Consider the following 23033-nt stretch of genomic DNA (forward strand, 5'->3'; position numbering starts at 1 on the left):
ATCTCCTACCCAAACTGCTGAGAAACTGCAGATTCAGGAAAGTCCTCTCACTCTCTTGCAGCTGAACAAACTGCAGCATTTCCAAGCAGACCCATAGGTTTAATAAAGCAGTTCGGCATCATGTTCTCCACCATCTCAACGTTCACTCAACATGCACCATAGCTGGTGATTAATCGGTCACCATCATTCGACCTCAACAAGGTTTCCTTGGTGAACCACTGCATTCCACTGGTGGAGCCACAGCAGCAACACTGTGACAAAATGAAGTCCAGGATTTTGACCTAAATACAGAACTAACAGTAAAACACTTGTAAGTGAGGATGGAGAGATAATTGAAAGGCATCCAAGGATTTGGAGCTGGGAGTGTTAGTATATAAGCTTGCAGTCTCTGGAAGACATTCCAGCTCAGACAGACACCTAGGTGGTTTACACAAACAAGAGGCAGCAAGATCAGCTCTTTGAATGTAATGCAAAGCAACTAATATTGACTGACTGGAGCAGGGTCTGACTGGATTTTGGAATATTGCAGATGTTTTTACAAGTTCTCTTGTCAGGAATTGAGAACTGAAACAAAATTCAAAACCAGCCTCCAAGATGTGGCACGTGACTTGATATATGAAGATCTGTACAACTTCCAGAAAAGATTAAGCATTAGTTTTTAATTCACATCTATATACAAAAACAGATTTTAATTACTCTGTTTAAACAGATTGTAATTGCTTTGACTGACAGTTAAAGGCACAATTTCTACTTCATTAAGGGATGAACATTTATTATAAATCAATCTTCACATAAAAAGCATGCTATGTATTTTACCAGAGAAGGAGCTTTCCTCTGTATCTAACCCTGTGCTGTACCTGTCCTTGGAGTGTTTGATGGAGCCATTGCAGAGGGAGACTTACATTGTGACTAACCCAGTCCTGGGACTATTTGATTGGGACATTATGGAAGGACCTTTACTCTGTATCTAACCCCATGCTGTTCCTATCCTGGGAGTGTTTGATGGGATAGAGTAGAGTCAGCTTTAATCTGTATGTAACCCTGTCCTGGGATTGTGGGTTGGGGATCAACTTGGTGACAGTATACATTCTCATATCAATGTGTTAAAGTAATCTGTAAATGGCTGATGGCTGTGATAAAGATAGAGAAAGTTGGCTTGATCTGGTCTCTGGCCTGTGGCATAAGCCTAGACCCTAAATTAGGGCCTAAAAAGCATCTTTAGCTAAGTCTGCAGTGCCCTATCGATTTCACTGGGATAGCACATTGTGCTGGGACTGTAAACCTCTTGGCAATGTGAGTTACATCGATAGCGAGAAGAATCAATGTTTGTGAGTTTCCTTCCACAAAACTGGCAGGTTGGTGCCTTTCCTCAGACACATGCTGACATTCAGGAGACTGTGGGCAGTCACCCTCCGATCAGGAAGGCATCTGCTTCTCCAGGAATAAGGAACTGTTTTGGTCTCTTCATGGACCTAGGATGCAGTTTGCTGACTGTCTCCAGAGTCCTGCCTGACAAAAACTGGCACATCGGTCAGAGGCACTGGATAATCCTGCAGGAGAGTACCACCATCAAATACCTGGGCAGTGCTCACATCCTTCCACTGGTAGCTGCTTCCTGGCAGGTAGATGTCTCTGTGAACTCTGCCTGGTGCCGTCACTGGTGCCACCAGTACCTGCATGCAGGAAACAGACAGGTTATACACAGCTAGCACTGGATTCAGCAGCAATCTTTAGTGTGCCCACATAACACTCCCTGCGAACGATGAAAGCCCATGATGGGAGAGTCACTTCAGTTTTGTCTTAATGATACCCCTGTATGGGAGGCAGTTGAAGAATCAGCTCCTATACAGACACTGACTACAGCCAGCTCTACCTCAGCCCCAGTTTTCATTCAGTCCCTCCACTATTAAGCTATTTTCCCAATCTCTTCTCCTGGGATATGCAATACTTTTCTTCAATTATACACTGGGAAGTTGTAGGCCATTATGTTCACTCCTGCTACACATTCTAACCAATAACTCTGTGCTTCTCATTTGATGACATTTCCAACCAGGTACCTCCATTACTGAGACTATCTTCATCCCCCTCTGGAATACTGACCCATTGCCATCACTACTTCCACTTCTGGACTGTGGAAAACCTCATTTGTGCTCGTCTTACATCCGCAAAAACTACATACCATTCCCAAACTTGCCACATGTCTGGAATAAACTTGACCTCATCCCAAACTTTACAGCCTATTCCTAACTCCAGACTCCCAGTCCCAACCCCGACTCCTCACACCTGGTGAGTGGCTTGGAGGGGAACTTGCAGGAGGCGGTGTTTCCAATGTATCTGCTGCCCTTGCAGCAGTGAGAGGGCTGCAGATTCATAATCACCAATAATCCTAGTGTTTCATCAAGGAATATGAGTAGGACAGGCAGCAAGCAATAAGCAAAAGCTGGTCTCAGGAACCTGAGACACAACATACTGACAGCACGTGCTCATACCTCATCTCCAATCAAAAACTCATCATCAATGGTCAATGTCTTTGGGTCATCTGGACTGACCCACCACAGTGGTCGAAACACAGGGTGCCCGAGGGATGCCAGCTCTACAGCCTGTTTTCTAATGAGTGGCACCACAAAGCTCTGGTGTCTTTGTATGCACATCTGAGTCACGTTCACAATCTGCAACAGAGAGTGCCACACGAATCAACAGTGATTCATAATCCAGGTCCACAGGGGGTGGTTTCCATTTAGAATAACAGATACCCAGAGTGAGTTACAGATTAGAATCTAATTGAGGGGTTGATAGGTAGGAAGAATAACATAGCAAGTTACAGACTTGAATCTAATTAGGGGTTTGAGGTGGGATTTATATTTAGAATTATAGAAACCCAGGAGTGAATTACAGACTGGAAGTTAGTGTACACCCTCAAACACTCACCCAAATGCTGTTCGTTAGCTCCTTTCCACCCACCTATCATTACTTACCCAGTTCTCACCGAAGACCCAGGGTGGTGTACTGAACGCCATTACTGGTAAGAAGGTCACGATCTGCAACCAACGAATGAATAGTTCCTCATCTGCGAGGAACCCCTTTGTCAGCGAGCCTCCTGAAAGGTCGAAAACCACAAGGTGAAGATCAGCCAATAGGTTTGCATTGAAACACAATACCAGTAAAGACTTCGAGGGAGAGTGAGGGGTCACCATTTGCTGCCACACCACGTGTAGGACTGGTGTATACTTCAGAGTCAGACCCAGGATTCTGGGAGTGGACACTGAGAGGGGGCAGTGAGAGAAAGAGTAAGGAGAGCACGTCTCCTAGAGTTTTTTAATTCATTCCTGGGAGGTGGGCATCACTGGCTGTCTAACATGCATTACCAATATAGTTGCCCTTGAAAAAGTGGTAGTGAGCTTCCTTCATGAACTGCTGCAGTCTCTGTGCTGTAAGTAGATCCACAATGCCTTTCAAGAGGGAATTCCAGTATTTTAACCCAGCGACAGTAAAGGAGTGGCCGATATATTTCCAAGTCAAGATGGTGAGTGGCTTGGAGGGGAACTTGCAGGAGGTGGTGTTTATAATGTATCTGCTGCCCTTGCTCTATTACGTAGAAATGATCATGGGTTTGGAAAGTGTTTTTGAAGAACCTTTAGTGAATTTGTGCAGTGCATCTTATAGGTAGTACACACTGCTGCTTCTGAGCGTTGGTGGTGGAGAGAGTGGTTGATTGCAGACGTGGTGTTAATCAAATGGGCTGCTTTATCCCAGATGATGTCAAACTTCCTGAGTGTTGTTGAAACTGCACCCATCCAAGTAAGTGGGGAGTATTCAATCACACTCCTGACTTGTGCCTTACAGATGGTCAACACATTCAGAACGCGCTGAGACAGGGAGTGAGAGAGTTAGATTATGGGAGTAAATAGTTCAGATGGAGCTTTAATAAGATGTTACCAGTTAGACGTGACTGACTGACTAGCAATTAACAGTGGGCTAACCACTCATGGGGAAGTGAGGTTGAGTTTTAAACGGAATGAAGGCTGGATCAGTTCCGATTTTGGGAAGAGGCTTTCATTGGAAGAGGTAGAAAAAGGACAGTGGAAAAATTTGTTCTGTAAGAGTGGAGAGTTGGAGAGAGATCAGCATATATCAAAGGAATAGGTTTAATGTGACATTTGCAATGTTTTTTTAAGGCAGTGACAGTTCTCAAGGGGAGCTGTGTATGAGCAGGAGTTTGAAGCTGCTGAACCAGCCAATGGCAGAGGGTGAGGGCTACAGTTAGCTTAGTCATTTCAGCTAATACCAGGAAGGTGGGGGGATTACTGTTGAGTGTCTCAGTCATTTCCCCCCTCCCCACTACTGTTCTGGGCCTTGTAGATTAGCCAGCACAGGAGGTGTGACTGCATGGAATGAATGAGTCACAGTACAGGGTCATTCCTGCCTGCAGAATGGGCTAGTACTGTGAAGAACTGGCACTCTCCTTGGCCTTCAAGCATTATGCACCAGAGGAAACTGTTTGATTTTAAACATGGCCGAGAGCTTGCCGACAGACTGCATTGACTTTAGATCAGGGAGCTTTTCCTTCTTCTCATAAAGCTCCATCTTAACCATTTACTTGTTTCTATTCTCTTCAATGTCCCCCCAACACCTGACACAGGATGTGTTCAGGAATCACATCAAACAACTCTGGGCCTGGTCTGTGTTGGAGAAGGAGTGGGGAGATGTGGAGTCTGAATATTCACCTCTCTTTCATTTATTTGACAGTGAAAATGTGGGAGTAAAAACAGCAAATCAGATTGTTATCGGAATGGCTATAAATGGAACACGAAGTGGAATGTGCAATGAGACCTGGGTACACTTGTACACTAGTCACTGAAGATAAGCATGCAGGAGCAGCAAGTGGTGAAGGAGGCAAATGTTGGCGTTCATAGTGAGAGGATTCGAGTACAGGAGCAGGGATGTCCAGGGCCTTGATGAGATCACACCTGGAGTTTTGGTCTCCTTGTCTGAGGGAGGATGCTCCTTCTGCAGAGAGAGTACAACAAAGATTTACCAGACTGTTTCTTGGCATGGCATGACTGGCATATGAAGACAGACTGGATCAATTGGGACGACTTTCACTGGAGCTAGGGGGTGGAGAGATCTCATAGAAATTGATAAAATTCCAACAGGACCAGAGGGTAGTTTCAGGAAAGATGTTCCCAATGACTGGGGAGTTCAGAAGCAGGTCACAGTCTAAGGATACAAGGTAAATCATTTCGGCCTGAGATAAAAAGACATTTCTTCACCCAGAGGGTGGTGATCCTGTGGAATTCACTCACACTGGAAGCAGTTGAGGCGAAAATATTGTAGGATTTCAAGGAGGAGTTGATATAGGACTTGGGGCTAAAGGGATCAAAATGATCTAGGGGAGAAGCAGGAACAAACTCTTGAGTTGGACGATCAACCATGATCATAATGAATGAAGCAGCCTTGATGCACCAAATAACCTGTCCTGTTCTGCTTGTCTATGTTTCGATGAATGGACATAATACTCTGGAGTGACAGAAGTGCTTCGATTGCTGATATAAATCTCTCCTTTTAATTTTTCAGTTATTCACAATTCAACAGACCACAAAATGGCAGAAGGATAATAAAATGCATGAATGAGTATCTGAGGAATGGGTTTTCTATGAGTTAGAGTAAAGCTTCTTCTGCACTGTCCTCATTAAGCACAAATCCAACTTCTAAACCCACGACCGCCTCCATCTAGAAGGATGAGGGCAGCAAATACATGTTCCCTTCCAAGCCGTTCACCATCCTGACTTGGAAATATTTCACTATTCCTACAGTGTTGCTCAGTCAAAATCCTGACATTCCTTCTCTAACAGCATTGTGGGTCAACTGACTGCAGTGGCTATAGAAGCCAACTCACCACCACCACCACCTTCTGAAAGGCAACTAGGAATGAGCAATGAATGCTGGCCCAGCCAGTGATGCCTATATCCCACAAATGAATTTATAAAAAACACTCCCAGAAAAGGTACAGCACGGGATTAGATACAGAGTATAGCTCCCTCTACACTATCCCATCAAACACTCCCAGGAACAGGGACAGCACCAGGTTAGATAGAGTCAAGCTCCCTTAACACTATCCCCACCAAATACTCCAATTAAGTAAAGAAAAGCAAATCCCTACGAAAGGTGTCATGACCTGCCATTGATAGTGAGATTCTACACATGGGATCAATGTTGTTTGCTCTGCCTCCAGTGATGAAACAATCTTGTGCCTCTGTCAACAGACTGTTTGAAACCTGTACACCATCACTAGCCTCAAATCATCCCCACGGACCTGGCTTCACCGACTGCTACGTGACATCAAATGGACAAGTTATGTGTTGGACTGTTCTGCATTCACTTAAATACAGAATGGTTACAGTTCAGAAGGAGGCCATTCAGTCTGTCATATGCATGGTTACTCTCTCAGTTTGTCCACCAACCAGTCTTTCCTATAGCCTATTATTTCCTCATCTAAAGTGTTTCACCATTTGCTTTTGAAAGCCTTGATTGACCTGCCGACAGTCTCAGATAGCCCAATTCAGATCCTTGATTCACTACCCCCTCACTCCCACACACAGACAGCACAGATCTTAGTCAAAAGGTGTGGGGCTGGAAAAGCACAGCCAGTCAGACAGCATCTGAGAAGCAGGAGAGTCGACGCTTGGAGCATAAACTCTTCATCAGGAATGTGGGGTTCCCAAGGGGGCTGAGAGATAAATGGGAGGGCGGTGGTGCTGGGGAAGGTAACTGAGAATGCTATAGGTAGGTGAAGGTGGGGGGTGATGGTGATAGTCAGAGAGTGGAAGGTGAAATGGATAGGTGGGAAGGAAGATGGACAGGTAGGACAATTTAAGAGGGTGGTGCTGAGTTGGAGGGTTGGATCTGGGATGAGGTGGGGGGAGGGGAGATGAGGAAACTGATGAAATCAACATTGATCCCATGTGTTTGGAGGGTCCCAAGGCAGAAGATGAGGCGTCCTTCCTCCAGGCGTTGGGTGGCTAGAGTTTGGCGGTAGAGGCGGCCCAGGACTTGCATGTCCTTGGCGGAGTGGGAGGGGGAGTTGAACTATTTGTCCACAGGGCAGTGGGGTTGTTTAGTGTGTGTGTCCCAGAGATGTTCCCTGACATGTTCTGCAAGTTGGTATCATATCTCCCCAGTGTAGAGGAGACATGACGAGAGCAACGGATACAGTAGACGACATGTGTGGAGGTGCAGGAAAATCTCTGCCAGATGTGGAAGGATCCTTTGGGGCCTTGGATGGATGTGAGGTGGGGGGGGTGTGAGTGCAGGGCTTACACCTCTTGCGGTGGCAGGAGAAGGTGCTGGGAGTGGTGGGGGGCATGGATCTAACAAGGGAGACGCAGAGGGAATAGTCTCTGCAGAACACGGATAGGGGTGGGGAGGGAAATATATCTCTGGTGGTGGGGTCTGTTTGTAGGTGGCAGAGCATATAATGTATCATTCTACAAGCAAGCCCTGGGCCTCCTCCACCACCAAAATCTAGCCACCTGATGCTCGGAGGAAGAATGTCTCATCTTCTGCCTTGGGACCCTCCGACCACACAGGATCAATGTGGATTTCACCTGTTTCCTTACCTCTCCTCCCCCCAATTCATACCAAATCCAACCCCCAACTCAGCACCACCCTCTTGACCTGTCCTACCTATCCATCTTCCTTTCCACCTATCCGCTCCAACCTATCACCTTCAACCCTCACCTTCATCTATCTCTCATATTCCCAGCTACCTTCCCCCAGCCCAACACCCCTCCTATTTATCTCTCAGCCCTCTTGGTTATCTCCCCTCCCCTCCCCCTCCCCCCCCCCCCCCCCCCCCCGCCCCACCACCTCCCATTCCTGATGAAGAGCTCATGCTTGAAACATCAACTTGCCTGCTCCTCAAATGCTGCCTGACCAGCTGTGCTTTTCCAGCACCACACTCTTTGACTCTGATCTCCAACATCTACACTCCTCACTTTCTCACAGTCAGATCTTAGCCAGTCACTGATTAACCAGGTTCTGTCTCATGCTGCCATCCTGGAGCATGATTTTGAATACCTCTAACAATTCTGCTCTTAATCTTCTCGTCACAAGGAAAACCATCTGAACATTTCCACTATATCGATAAACTGAAGTTCTTCATTCTTGTCTGCACCCTGTCTAAATACCTTCTTATCTTATCTATAGTGTGGTGTCCTAGTCAGGACACAACAATCTAGTTGATGCTGAACTAGCACTTTATGAACGTTTGCCACAGCTTCCTTGCTGTCATTCTATACACCTCTATCTATACACTGTACGCTTTACTAGCCATTTTCTCAACCTACCTTGTTATTTTTAATTACTGAAACACATTTATGGCTAGGACTCTCTGCTCCCATACTTCCTTGAAAGTCGTACTGATTATTGCACATCGCCACTCATGTTCTTCTGAACAAAATGCATCCTCCCATGTTGAATTTTAGCATCCAACTGTCCACCCATCACACCAACGTATGTTCGATAAAGTTTAGCAACCTCATCACTGGTGACAAAGCCTCCCAGCTTTGGATCACCTGCAAATTTTGAAATTGTGACCCTCAGACCCAGGAAAGGTTCACTGAGAAAAAAGGTGATCCCAGTAGTGACCCTTGGAAGAATTCACTACATACCACTCTTAACCCAGAAAATAAACACTCAACACAGCTCTCTCTGTCCTTGCTGAACTTGCGTTTTTACTCCATGAGCTTCACCTTAGCTGGTAAGCCTCAGTGTGGGGATTTTAACTGTGATGCATCCCTGGCTCTTGGAGGAGGCTATGTACCACAGCACTGAAGGACTGTTAACATTGTCCCATTATTTAAAAAGGGAGGGAAGATAGACCAGGAAACTACAGCTAGCCCAGTTTAATTTCTGTGGTAGGCAAGTTATTAGAAAGAATTTGGAGGGGCAGAATATATCTGTACTTGGAAAGACAAGAACTAATAGGGAATAGTCAGCTTAGATTTGTTAAAGATCGTATTCAACAAACTTGATCATATTTATTGACAAAGTAACTAGGAGTTGATGAGGATAATGCATTTGATGTGGTCTACATGAACGTTAGCAAGGCTTTTGATAAGAGCCCTCATGGAAGATTGGTCAAGAAAGTACAAATCTAAGGATGCAAGAAAAGTGACAGATAGGGTCCAAAAATTGGCTGAGAGGCAGGAGAAAGAGGGTGATGGTAGAGGGATACATCCATGACTGGAAATTTGTTTCCAGTGCAGTGCCACAGGGCCCTTGATGTTTATTAATTAATAACTTGGATTTAAATGTCGGGGGTATAATCAAGAATTTCATGGATAACATAAAAATTGGTAGGGTGGTGAAGAGTGAGGAGGATAACTAACCCGTCCGAGGATCTCAAAAGACTGGTCAGCTGGGCAGAGCATGGGCAAATGGAATTCAACCCAGAAAAGTGAGAGCTCATGCAATTGGGGAGAGCTGACACAATGAAAGATCTATATGTACATACATATATATGAAACAAATGAAAAGGTGAAATGAGTAAAAGGATGAAATGAAAGAAAGGATGTGATGAATGAAAGGATGTGATGAATGAAAGGATGAAATGAATGAAAGGATAAAAGAGCAAATGAGTATTTTGTTGTGGCATGTATTTGGGAAAATACAGTGAAAAGTCGCCACAATCCGGCACCATTCTGGATTATAAAATGAATTAAAAAGGAATTAAATAGAGCTTCATCTTCTGTTCAATTGATAGAACAATATAAAGGCAGAAAAATAAGAAATGATGTTCATCTTTACAGTCCTTCTTGCCAAACATGGCTCCGGGGTTTCTCGAAGGTGTTCCGATCTCTGGGCCGCAATGAGGCCCCATTCCAAGTCCAGTCAATCCCCAGTGGTCCTCCACGTCTCGCTGACATCACTAGGAGTTCTGATCTGGGCCCACAGTACAGCCGAAGCTGCAGCTGCTGCCTCATCGACGTTGCTACTAATGGAAACAAATAGTAGCTGACAAAGAGTTGTTTGTGGTAGCAGCCCATGTGTATGGGGGTTGGGGTAAGGACATGGAAGATGATGTTCAAAACCTAAAATTACTGAACTCACTTGAGTCCTGAGGCTGCAGGGTCCCCAAGTGGGAAGCGAGATGCTGTTTTCCAAGCTTGCGCTGACCCTCAATGGAGAACTGCAGTAGGCCTGAGACAGAGATGTTGGCCAGGGAACATAGTGGTGTGTTGAAGTGGAAGGTAACTGGAAAGTAGAGTGGTCAATACATAGATTTAAGACAAAAGGTAGAAGGCAAAGTGGAGAGTTGAGAAGAATGTTTTTCATTCAGATGATAGGAGTCTGTACCTCACAAATTGGCTGAGGTTATGGGGATGAATTAAGACAGAAAATCTTAGAAGATCTGAACAGAATCTGGACAATCCCCTGAGTTGTCATAGCCTCCAGGGCTTTGGGCCAGAAGTCAGAAAATGAGATTAATGGAGTCAATCACTGTTCACCAGCATGGACAACAAGGGCAGAATGACCTCCTCTTCAGCTATAAACAAACTAAAGTCTTTATCAAAAAGCACTTCGTTGAATGTTTTCAGAGGATCATGTAGACCACATTTACCACGTTACACTCATCAACCATCTCTGGCACCTTATTAAAAGGAATGCAATCTATTTACTTAAACATGATTTGCTTTTAACTAATCCGGGCTGACTTCCCCTAATTAATGCCAATTTATCTACATTGTTGTTGAGTTTGTTTTGGATGAACAGATCAAAAACCTCTCCCATCACCAAGGTTACACTGACTGGCCTGTAGTGAGCATTTTTCAACAGCAGTGTTGAATACAAAACTGGCTTAGTCACAGAAGATAGAGGGTGGTGGTGTTTTTCAGAATGGAGACTGGTAACTATTGGTGTTCCACAGGAATCAGTCTTAGGTCCTCTGTTGTTTGCAGTATATGTAATTGGTCTGGAGGAAAATGTGGGTGGTCTGATTTGGTAAGTTTGCAGATGAGATGAAGATTGATAGAGTTTCAGATAGTGCCAACGATTGTGAAATGATACAACAGGATATGGATAAATTGGCAGCTTGGGCACAGAAATGGCAGATGGAGTTTAATCCAGGTAAATGTGAGATGATGCACTTTGGAGGATCAAATTTAGGTGTGAATTATACTGAAAATGGCAGAAGCCTGAGGAACATTAACTTACAGACAGATCTGAGCTTGCAGGTCCACAGTTCCCTAAAAGTGGACAGACAGGTGGCTGAGCTGAGTAAGAAGGCATGTGACATGCTTGCCTTCATTGGCCAAGGTATGGAGTACAAGAATTGGCAAACCATGTTTCAGCTACATGAAACCCTTGTTAAGGCCACATTTGGAGTATTGTGTGCAGTTTTGGTCGCCAAACCACCAGAAGAACATGGAAGTTTTGGAGAGAATGCAGAGAAGGTTCACCAGGATGTTGCCTGGTCTCAAGGGCATTGGCTATGAGGAAAGGTTAAAAGACTAGGATTGTTTTCACTGGAAAGACAGTGAGTGAAAGGAGACCTGATAGAGGTCTACAAAATTGTGAGAGGCATGGATAGGGTGGATAGTCAGAGGCTTTTTTCCCAGGGTTAAAGTTTCAATTACAAGGGGACACAGGTTCAAGGTGAGAGGGGGCAAGTTCAAGGGAAATGTGCGAGGGAAGTTGTTCATGCAATGTGTGGTAGGAACCTGGAATGCACTGCCTGAAGAGGTGGTGGAAGCAGACATTGGCAACATTTAAGAGGCATGTGGATGGTTACACGAATAGGGAGGGAATAGAGGGATTCAAACCAAACAAGGGCATAAGGGTCATTCTTTAGTTAGGACATGATGATTGGCTGAAGGGCCTGTTCCTGTGCTTGTTCTTTGTTCTCTTTGTGTAACATTTCATCTACCTGACTTGGTCCCTGAACCAAAGTGGGATTGAAAGATTATGACCAGTTCCTGTGTAACTTTCACTCTGCCTTCAAGTGGATTGGAATTTGAGACAGAAGTCCAAGGCAAAGTCAGTGGATGAGATACCGTATCACAAGGTAAATGAAATATCTGGAATAACTCCAGGTAACAGAAGTCATTCCTGAATATTTCAACTTTTAATGTCTCAAGGTGGTACGTGTCAAAGGGATAAGTGAGTGCAGCACCAAGAAAAGAGGTGCGATTTTCTTCAACAAAGATAACTACAAAAGTAATAAATGCAGAAGAAAGCCTGAATGTTTCTCTTATACTATTCCCTTCATAGTGAAACTCTGACACCCAGCACTCCGAAAGGAGAGCACGTTCAAAATGAACAACAAAAGTGAAACTGTTAAAGGCAATCATGATATCAATGATCCCTCTGATATTACATTGGACAGAGCTTTACTCTGTATCTAACATAGTTCTGTACCTGCCCTGGGAGTGTTTGAATTTCAAAAGGAAAGAGAAATACGTAGAGGATGAAGAGAGAAATTAATTCTGACTGTGCTCCCAACTGGTTTCTGTTGTTGCTACATTACCTACAGCATCCGGAATGAAGAAACTGTAACCCAGCAAGCTGTAGTGAAGAACAGTGGGAATGACTCCCTTCAGTCCTGCATAACTCCAGTCTGACTGGCGAGGAGCCATCCGAACAAAGACAGGGATATGAGCAGTCCTGTGGTATATATAGTGACATTATCAATTGGCAAGCAAGCAAGCATCACGCTTACAATATCATCCTTTGATATCATTGGTTAAACATAGTGATCAGAGAAATGAAAGCCATAATGTAACAAGGTAAAATAGAGAGAGAGGGACAGACAGACTCACTGAAATGGAGACAGGGAGAGATACTCAAGGCAATAGACACCATCTGCAGCTCCCAAAGTGTAACAGACCACAACTTTTTATTGGTTTTGGACAAAGGACTGAAAATGAGAAAGATGGACTCTGCTTTAGAAGAATACAAGGAATTTTGACAAGGAGGCAGTAAAGGAACTGTAAGGGCTGATGTGTCACTTAGAGGGGAACTCGCAGGTGGTGATGTTCCCATGTAGCTCCTTCTCTTTTTTTTGGTAGCCTCGGTTGTGAGTTTAGAAGGTTGAGTTTAGAAGGTACTATCAAGGTGCCTTGATGAATTTCTGCAGTGCATCTTGTAGATCATACACACCAATGCTACTGAACAGCAGTGGTCGAAGGAGGGAACAGTGGATTATTCCATCACACACTGCCTTGTAGATAATGGACAGGCTTTGAGAAGTCAGGAGGTGAGTTAAGTCATTGCAGAATTGCCAGCCAAATTCTGGCCAATGGCAACCACTAGAATGCTGATAGTGGGGATTCAGCAAGTGTGACAGTGGTCAAAAGATTTTCTTTTATTGAAGATAGTCATTGATTGGCATTTATGGGTGTGAATATGACCTACCACTTCTCAGCTCAAACCTAGATATTTTCCAGGTCTTGTTGCATTTAAACTGCTTCAGTATCTGAGGAGTTGCATCCAAGAATGATGCTGAACATTTGTGCTAAAATCAGCCAACATCCCCTCTTCTGACCTTTTGATGGAGGGAAGGTTATTGATGAAACAGCTGAAGATGTTTGGGCCTAAGGAGGTCCTGCAGAGGTCCTGCAAAGTTGATATAACTGACCTTCCAACAACCACAACCATCTTCCTATGCGCCAGGTATGACTCCAACCAACAGAGAGTTTTCTCCCTGACTCCTACAGACTTCAGTTTTGCTAGGGTTCCTTAATGCCACACTTAATCGGATATGGCTTTGATGCCAAGGGCAGTCAGTTGCCTTACTTTTATTTTTAGTGCCCATTACAATAAAGGCCAACATTCCATTTGCTTTCCTCATGACTCCAGGTGATGGTAATACTGGAGAAGTCTGATCCCTGACTGAAATCTGGATTACTATACCTTAAGCTTCCTTTTTACTATATGTTTATCATGATGGTCAATCACTAAACTTATTCATAAGAGGCTGCCAAAGTACTTTAAGCCAAAGAACAAAATAAAACAGAAAAAGGAATTAAGAACTCTTTGTTATGTACAAACTATTTGAAACAATTAAAATAGTGCCTTTTATTTACCAAGCGAAGGCGACAAGAAACAGGCAACTGTTGGCCAGTTTACTTAACGGGAAAATGGGAGTTTCCACATTCTCCTCACACCTGCGTGGCTTGCCTTTTGGTGCTCTGGTTTCCTCCAATAGTCCAAAGATGTGTAAATTAAGTGGATTAGCCATGGGAAATGCAGTATTACCAGGATAGGGGTGTTGGGTCTGAGTGGGATGCTCTTCAGAAGGTCAGTATAGATCTTTTGGGCCAAATGGTCTCTACTTGCACTGTAGGGAATCTATTCTATAAAAATGGGTATAGTGGGAAAATGTTAGAGTCTATTATATAGACTGTAATAGCAGTACATTCAGAAATACCTAATATGGTAAACGCGAAGCAGTGAATGTAATTTATTTGGATTTTCAGAAAGGATTTAAAGGTAACACATGTTAGACTACTAAATAAGTGCACTTAGAATTGAGGTAGTATATTAGCATAGAGGATTGGATAACTAAAAGAAGTCAGGGAGTTGAGTGAAGGGAGCATTATCAAAATGGCAACCTGTAACTAGTGGAGTGCCACAGTGATCAGTGCTGGTGCTACGATTATTTATAATATCCATCAATATCTTGGAATGAGGACGAACATACTTGAGCTAAGTTTGCAGATGACACAAAAATAGGTTAGACAACAAGTGGTTGAAGTCATCACAAAGCGTGTTCAGAGGGATATAGATAGGTTAAAAGAGTAGGCAAAAACTTGGAAGATAGAATATAATGTGAGAAAAGTGATGTTTCACATGTTGCAGGAAGAATAGATGAGCTGAATATTGTTTAAATGGAGAGACTACAGAAAGTTACAGTACAGGGGAATTAGGGCTCTTCCTGCATAAATCACAAAAAGAAATACCATAAAAGTTCAACATGTAATAGGGAAAGCAATTGGAATGTTAGTTTTTATTTCAAAGGAAATGGAGTAAAAAAGTTAGGAAGTTTTACTAAAACTGGACAAAGCACTAGTCAGAACACAGCTGGAATACTGTGAACAGTTTTGGTCCCCTTATCGAAGGGAATACATTCTGGGCATTGGAGGCAGTCCAAAGAAGGTTTACTGGCTGACATCAGGTATGAATACATGGATAGAACATTGAACATTCCAGTGCCTTCGGCCCTCGATGTTACGCTGATCTGTGGAACCAATCTGAAGCCTATCTATCCTACACAATTCCATCTTCATCCATATGACCATTTCAATGCCTTTAAAATTGGCGAGTCTACTACTGTTGCAGGCAGGCATTCCACGCTCCTTCTACTCTCGGAGTAAAGAAACTACCTCTGACATCTGTCCTATATCTACCACCCCTCAATTTAAAGCTATGTCCCTTCATGCTAGCCATCACCATCCGAGGAAAAAGGCTCTCACTGTCCAACCTATCTAACCCTCTGATTATCTTATGTGTCTCAATTAAGTCACCTCTAAACCTTCTTCTCTTTAACAAAAACAGTCTCAAGTCCCTCAGACTTTCCTCATAAGACCTTCCCTCCACACCAGGCAACATCCTAGTAAATCACCTCTGAACCCTTTCCAAAGCTTCCACATCCTTCCTAAAATGTGGTGACCAGAACTGTACGCAATACTCCAAGTGCAGTCACACCAGAGTTTTGTACAGCTGCAGCATGACCTTCTGGCTTTGAAACTCAATCCCACTGCCAATAAATGCTTTCTGAACAACCCTATCAACCTGGGTGGCAACTTTCAGGGATCTATGTGCATAGACATCAAAATCTCTTTGCACATCTACCCAAATATCTCACCATTAGCCCAGTACTCTTTATTCCTGCTGCTTCTTCCAAAGTGAATCACCTCACACTTTTCCGCACTAAACTTCATTTGCCACGTCTTAGCCCAGCTGTGCAGCTTATCTATGTCTCACTGTAACCTGCAACATCCTTCAGCACTATCAGCAACTCCACCAACCTTGGTGTCATCCACAAATTTACTGTCATCTAGGTCATTTATAAAAGTGACAATCAGCAGTGGCCCCAAAATAGATCCTTGTGGTACACCACCAGTAACTGAACTCCAGGATGAACATTTCCCATCAACCTTTACCCTCTGTCTTCTTTCAGCTAGCCAATTTCAGATACAAACTGCCAAGTCACCCTCAATCCCATTCTTCCCTCCATATTTTGTGCAATAGCCCACTATTGGGAACCTTGTCACACGCCTTACTGAAATCCATATACACCATATCAACCGCTTTACCCTCATGCATCTGTTTGGTCACCATCTCAAAGAACTCAATAAGGTTTGTGAAGCATGACCTTCACAAAACTGTGTTAACTATCCCTAATCAACTTATTCCTCTCTAGATGATTCTAAATCCTACTCATAACTTTTTCCAGCACTTTACCCACAATCGAAATAAGACTCACTGGTCTATAATTACCAGGGTTATCTCTAATATTGTTTAAACAGGGGACAACATTGCTTTTCCTCCAGTCTTCTGGCACTATTCCTGTGACGACATGAAGATCAAAACCAAAGGCTCTGGAATCTTCTCCCTGGCTTTCCAGAGAATCCTAGGATAAATCCCATCCAGCCCAGGGGAATTATCTATTTTCACACTTTCCAGAATTGCTAACACCTCCTCCTTGTGAACCTCAATCCCATCTAGTCTAGTAGCCTATATCTCAGTATTCTCCTCAACAACATTGTCTTTTTTCAGTGTCAATACTGACAAAAAAATATTCATTTAGTGCTTCCCTGATCTCCTCAGACTCCACGCACAACTTCCCACAACTATCTTTGATTGGCCTTAATCTTTCTCTAGTCATTCTTTTATTCCTGATATACCTAAAGAAAGCTTTACGGTTTTCCTTGATCCTATCTGCCAACGACTTCTCGTGTCCCGTCCAGGCTCTTCTTAGCTCTCTATTTAGGTCTTTACTGGCTAACTTGTAACTCTCGAGTGCCCTAACTGAGCCATCCCATCTCAGCCTAACATAAGCCTTCTTCTTAGGAAAGGATGAAAAGGAAATGGGCCAAATGCAGGGAAATGGGGTTAACTTAGAAGGACATTTTGGTCAGCATGGACCAGTTTGAGACAAAGGGCCTGTCTCTGTGCTGTAGGGCTCTATGACTCTCTGAAGGGACAGTCTTATGAGGAGAGATTGAATACGTTGGGCCTGTTCTCATTTGAGTTTAGAAGAATGAGGGGTGACCTTATTTAAACATACAAAATTCTTAGGTGACTTGGACCAGGATAGATGTGGAGAGGTTGTTTCCCCTTGTGGGAGAGGGAATAATCTCAGAATAAGGGGTCACACATTTGGGGTGGCACAGTGGCTCAATGGTCAGCACTGCTGCCTCACAGCACCAGGGACCCAGGTTCAACTTTTCCGCACTAAACTTCATTTGCCACCTCTCAGCCCAGCTTTGCAGCTTATCTATGTCCCACTGTAACCTGCAACTTCAGCACTATCAGTAACTCCACCAATGTGGAGTTTGCACATTCTCTTTGTGTCTGTGTGGGTTTCCTCCAGGTGCTCCAGTTTCCTCCCACAGTCCAAAGATGTGCAGGTGCCCGTAGTGTTATGTACATTAGTCAGGGGTAAATGAAGGGGGCTGGGTTACTCTTTAGAGGGTCAGTGTGGACTTGTTGGGCCAAATGGCCTGTTTCCACAGAGTGGGGAATCTAATTTAAATCAGAGATGAGGAGAAATTTCTTCTCTCAGAGGATTGTGAATCTGTGAAATTCTTCACTGCAGAGGGCTGTAGAGGCTGTGTCATTAAGTATGTTCAATGCTGAAATAAACAGATTTTTAATCAAGAAGGGAATCAAGGGTTATGGCGAAAAGGCAAGAAAATGGATTTGAGGATTATCAGATCAGCCATGACCTTACTGAAAAGCAGAGCATATTTGATGGGATGAATGGCCTACTTCTGCTTATATATCTTCTGGTCCTGTTTGCAAATATCAGAAATAAAGATTCAACCTTTTGACCTCAACCACAACCTTACAGATACTCGAACTTCAGTGAAGCAACACTCTGCTTTCATTTGAGATGTCCTTGTCAAGTTGGCACACCTATACTTGGTTTCTTTCCAGCATTCCTCTGCATTCAGTTCATACGAGCTTCCTTAGTTAATGTCTCATCAGGAGATTCTTAAACATAGCCTTGGGGGCAGCACGGTGGCTCAGTGGTTAGCACTGCTGCCTCACAGCACCAGGCACCAGAGTTCAATTCTTGCATTGTGCAAACTCCACACAGAAAGTCGCCCATTCTCCCAGCGTCTGCGTGGGTTTCCTCCCACAATCCAAACATGTGCTGGTCAGGTGAATTGGCTATGCTAAATTGCCCATAGTGTTAGGTACGTTAGTCAGGGGTAAATATAGAGTAGGGGAATGGGTCTGGGTGGGTTACTCTAAGGAGGGTCGGTGTGGACTTGTTGGGCCAAAAGGCCTATTTCCATACTGTAGGGCATGTAATCTAATCTCCTTATATGTGCTTTTTAAAAAATTCATACATTCAACAAGTTTGTAGGTTGTCTTTCTCTCTCTCATGTAAACATTTTCTATTTCAGAAGCTTTTCTCTGACTATCTTCTCAGCCATTTGGGTTGACTGTTCTTCTGCCTTTATTGTTCTGGAGAATGCTAAACTGTGCTGTTGATATAACAGGCTTTTTCTATCCAAATGATCTGTTTCTCTCTAGGGAAAAACAAGCCCACTCTCAGATAACCAAAGTGGTTCTGTTTTTCAAACATAACCTTGTTCTGCCTCCCTGTGCCCTAGGACATCTTGCTGTGAGGCAACAGTCCAGTTTTCTTCTGTCTTTCACTCTGATTTCTACAGAAATGAATTGTTCATCTCAAAATGGATTTCTAAAAAATCTCATTTAAACGCATGCAAATCTCTGAACTCAAAACTGACATTGAAGCTATGTCTACTTTTCTTATTGGACCATACAGAAAATAAGTATCAAACTTAAAGCAATACATGACTCTGTCCACATTACAACACAAGTTTCAATATCATGAACCCTCCTAATTATATGCTGTACCTCCAGGCTATGAGTCTTGTACATTGACACCAAGGTCCATTGTGATAAATTATGGAGAGGTTTCACCACTTACTGAGTAGCAGTTGATATAATGGTTGTATTTCCCAGTTTCTCAGCCAGCAGTGTGAACTGGGTGATATATTCATCACTGCTGAGCTGCCAGGAATGATGCTGAAACCCGTTGATATTGGGCCTTCCTTCTCCTCCTTCCAGCGTGATGTATTTGACATCTAACCTTCTGTGAAGTCTGTGGGCCTGGGCCACGAACCAGTCGCGTGCTTCCTCATTACTGAGATTTAACTTGACGACAAATGTCCCCCTCCACTTCATCACAAAAGGGACCTGCAGGGCAAAACAGAGACATTGAGAGGTTAAGGAGTTTTCCGCAGGGAAAGCAGATAATGGGCTGGGGGCAGGGTGTCAGCCATGTGCCCCAACACTGAAACATACAGCGATTGGACTATGAAAAGGAAGGAGTTACGGTCAGCACTGGGAACGCCATTAAAACACACCGATCTTTCTGACTCTGTAAGAAAGTCACGTGTCCTCCTCTACCCATGTCCATCAAAGACAAGTGAGCCAAGGCTGGCCCCTCCATTTGCTTCCCATACAGAAAGAGCTACATAACATCCCTCTCTATATCTCACTCAGACTCAGCACTGGGCATTTCCAGGCACAGGCTGAGATACAGAGTAAGAGTTCCCTCTGCACTGTCCCCATCAAACACTCCCAGAACAGGGACATCACAGGATTAGGTACAAATGAAGCTCTATCTACTTTGATAGGTTTTGGTGAATGAGGCCCCAGAGCCTCATTCAGTTTGAGAGCAGTGAACCTGTGGTTTGAAGTACTGGTTAGTGAATGGGGACTAGACCCGGAGTCACTGCTGAGTCTGAAAGCCTTAGAGTGAGATAGTTCCAGGTAGATGAAATTTCCATACTTCAAGTCAGGGCTGGGTTGGAGCTTGGTCACATGGACTTCCACATTTGTTGAAGTGACAGTGTGCAATCAAGTAATAGGGAAGAGAGTACCTGAGATGAATGTGATGTTGCTGGAAGGCTGATCCAGAAATTTTCCCTCCCTTCCTGTAGGATTGTCTGGAACTGGTTGGAGTCAATGCTGATATAAGGGGAGAGTGTGATGCACAGTCTCAGCTGATGCAAGTTCAGGTATCTGCGGTGTGGAATGAGAGTCTTCCCTGTGCTGTCAGTCGCACTGTGTTCCTGCAAATGGTATAGTACTGGAATTAAACAGTGGAAGCAACCTCTGAGAATTTACCTGCAACAATGCACGCCAGTGAAGGGCTGCAGAAGTTCAGCGTGACCAGATCAAGCTCTACTGCCTTGACTAAATCCCACTGAATGCCAACATGAAGGTTTTCATTATGAAGGCAGCTAACACCTAAAACATGGTGAAGCGCAGTAAACTGAGATACACAATAAGATCCCACAAACAGCAATAAGCAGTAAAACAATCCATTTGCTTTCTACAAGTTAGTATGCTGACATGAAAAAATACACTCCTACCTCTCACATGAGGGAACAGCATCCATCAGAACAATTCACCCTCCAACAGTACAACATTCCTTCAGTAATGACCCTCCAACAGCACAGCACTACTTTAGCACTGACCCTCTGACAATGCAGTGCTCCCTCAAGATTAATCCTCTGACAGTGCAGCAATCCCTCAGTACCGACCCTCCAACAAAGCAGTATTCCCTCAGTACTGATCCTCCAACAGCACAGAACTCACTCAGCATTGACCATCTGATACAATTAATGCTTCCATCAGAGTATGTGCCACCTGTCAATCAGACTGATGTTGGAAATACATATATCTATATGCACTGTGTAAGGAAAAGCAAGTGGAGGATATTCAAGTGTTTGTATACTTGCTATAATAAATAAGGTGTTTTGCTTTCTTCAAGGAACCCCCCATCTATGGAAGTGACTGAGGGTCTTCTGTGATGAAGGTTGCCTCGCAACCCTGGCTAGTTTTGGATTTCTGCATCAAACAGAAGCAGAGAGAAATAAGAGAAAAAGCAGTAACAATAATACGTGGCAAGGTTCCAAGATCTCTCTCTTCTGTTGCTTGAAACTTGGGAAACTGGTGATGGCAACACCTCAATGTTTTTAGTACCTTGCAAAGGCGAAAAGCTGAGAAATGATAATTATCTAAAGGCTTGGATCCAGCTTGATTTCTAATCAAACTGAAGTTTTATTTAAGAGATGTTTCATCAGTATATAACTGTCAGAAATTCAGTTTTGTTAGGAGAAGCTCGGTAGAAATGATCACTAAGAACATTTCTACCTTTTCTCTGAAAGAAGATCTCTGCAGTGTCATTGAATTGTGCGTATGAGTGAGTGCGTTTGTTCACAATTAAAATTTAAAACAAGTTTATTAAATTAGCATGAGTATCATTACTAAAAGGAAACAATTAGCTATTTTGTTGATTGGATTTAAACATTTACACTAACAGCGTGACTTCTGGACTGGTAGGGTTCAATCACCAGCACGCTCCTCTTTTCACAGACCAGTGGGAAGAATCCTGTCAAAGCAAAACTGCAACACATCCAGGGAATTTTTAACATCCAGGGTTCACAAAACACTGACTTCTTGGTTTTTGTATCCTGCTTCCATCAAAATTGCATTCATCAGTACGAAATACTGCCTCTCGACCCAAGTAAGGATAGAAACTTCTAACTGAATCATTGGTAAAGAGAGAGAAAAATGTTTCATCCTGCACCCATCAGAACAAATACAAAAATGCCAAATTGACTTGAATTGCCCAACCCTTTTGGGGTGGCACAGTGGCTCAATGGTTAGCACTGCAGCCTCACAGCGCCAGGGACCTGGGTTTAATTGCAGCCTTGGGTGACTGTCTGTGTGGAGTCTGTGTCTGTGCGGGTCTCCTCTGTGTGCTCTGGGGAAGGGTTTCCTCTCACAGTCCAAAGATGTGCAGGTTAGGTGAACTGGCCATGCTAAGTTGCCTATAAGTGTTCAGGGGTGTGGAGGTTGGGTCCATTAGTCAGGGGTTAAATGTAGGGAAATGGGTCTGGGTGGGTTACTCTTCAGAGGGTCATTCTGGAATTGTTGGGCCAAAGCGGCTGTTTCCACACTGTAGGGATTCTATGATTACCATGGAGGAAACAATGGGGAATAAGGAGGCTCTCCAAGCCCCAGCTAATTTGGAAAAAGTGCCAGTTTTGAATGCATTCTCTATATTTATAGAGAATGAGTCACTACCCATTCTAACAAGTCTAAATGAAGCATGTAATGAATTTAAAGGATTACTTCAGTTATTTATGTAGCTCTTAGCACATTCAGGGTTATTCAACAAGTGCTGCCAATTGCAACTAACGATCAAATCTTTTTTTCCCAAACATTCAAATGAGTCAACATCTACCACTCCCAGACCTTTACAGGACCCAGCCTACTACAAATTATCCCAACAAGGTAAAGTATCGCAAAAAACTGAACAACCTAAGCAAGCTTTTAGACACTGCTATTATGCAGCAGCTTTACTGGTGATATTTTTCATTAATAGGAGGCTGCTTTAGTCCATAAAGAGTTCCTGCCTACTACATATTTGAGGTATCATGTGTGAATTTCAGTCAGTGCAAATTCCTGATATATGTGCCCCAAGTGATTGGCTAACCCAATCAAACAGCACTTTTTGATTGTTCATGCATGGCAGAAAACAGCCTGCACTCAACTAGCATGTGCTTGCAAAACCCAATACAAAACATCAATTGTGAGATGTGATTGTGATTGGGTAGCACTTGGGGAAAAATCTTGAGTGCACCAAAAACTACACCGACAACAGTTGATGACAGGTCAAACTTGATTCACTGATACTTGTGGGAAGGAACATACACTCATACATAAGGACTTGTTCTCTGCAAACAAAAGGAATA

The 23033-nt window shown here is 43.6% G+C and overlaps 1 protein-coding gene across 1 annotated transcript in view; it reads right to left on the reverse strand.

Moving 5' to 3' along the window:
• Nucleotides 1–724: 724 nt before the first annotated feature.
• The window catches only part of LOC140493450 (SITS-binding protein), an 85056-nt gene continuing 62747 nt past the window's right edge, over nt 725–23033 (reverse strand). The window contains exons 5-10 of the mRNA XM_072591894.1: nt 20148–20339; nt 19190–19458; nt 12527–12663; nt 2976–3097; nt 2490–2669; nt 725–1673 (exon numbers count right to left, since the gene is read on the reverse strand). Of these exons, the coding sequence (XP_072447995.1) occupies nt 1473–1673; nt 2490–2669; nt 2976–3097; nt 12527–12663; nt 19190–19458; nt 20148–20339 (1101 nt within the window). The 3' untranslated portion in view covers nt 725–1472. The remainder of the gene's footprint in view (nt 1674–2489; nt 2670–2975; nt 3098–12526; nt 12664–19189; nt 19459–20147; nt 20340–23033) is intronic.

This window comes from Chiloscyllium punctatum, chromosome 22 (genome assembly GCF_047496795.1).
Source record: "Chiloscyllium punctatum isolate Juve2018m chromosome 22, sChiPun1.3, whole genome shotgun sequence".
NCBI classification, from domain to species: Eukaryota; Metazoa; Chordata; class Chondrichthyes; order Orectolobiformes; family Hemiscylliidae; genus Chiloscyllium; species Chiloscyllium punctatum.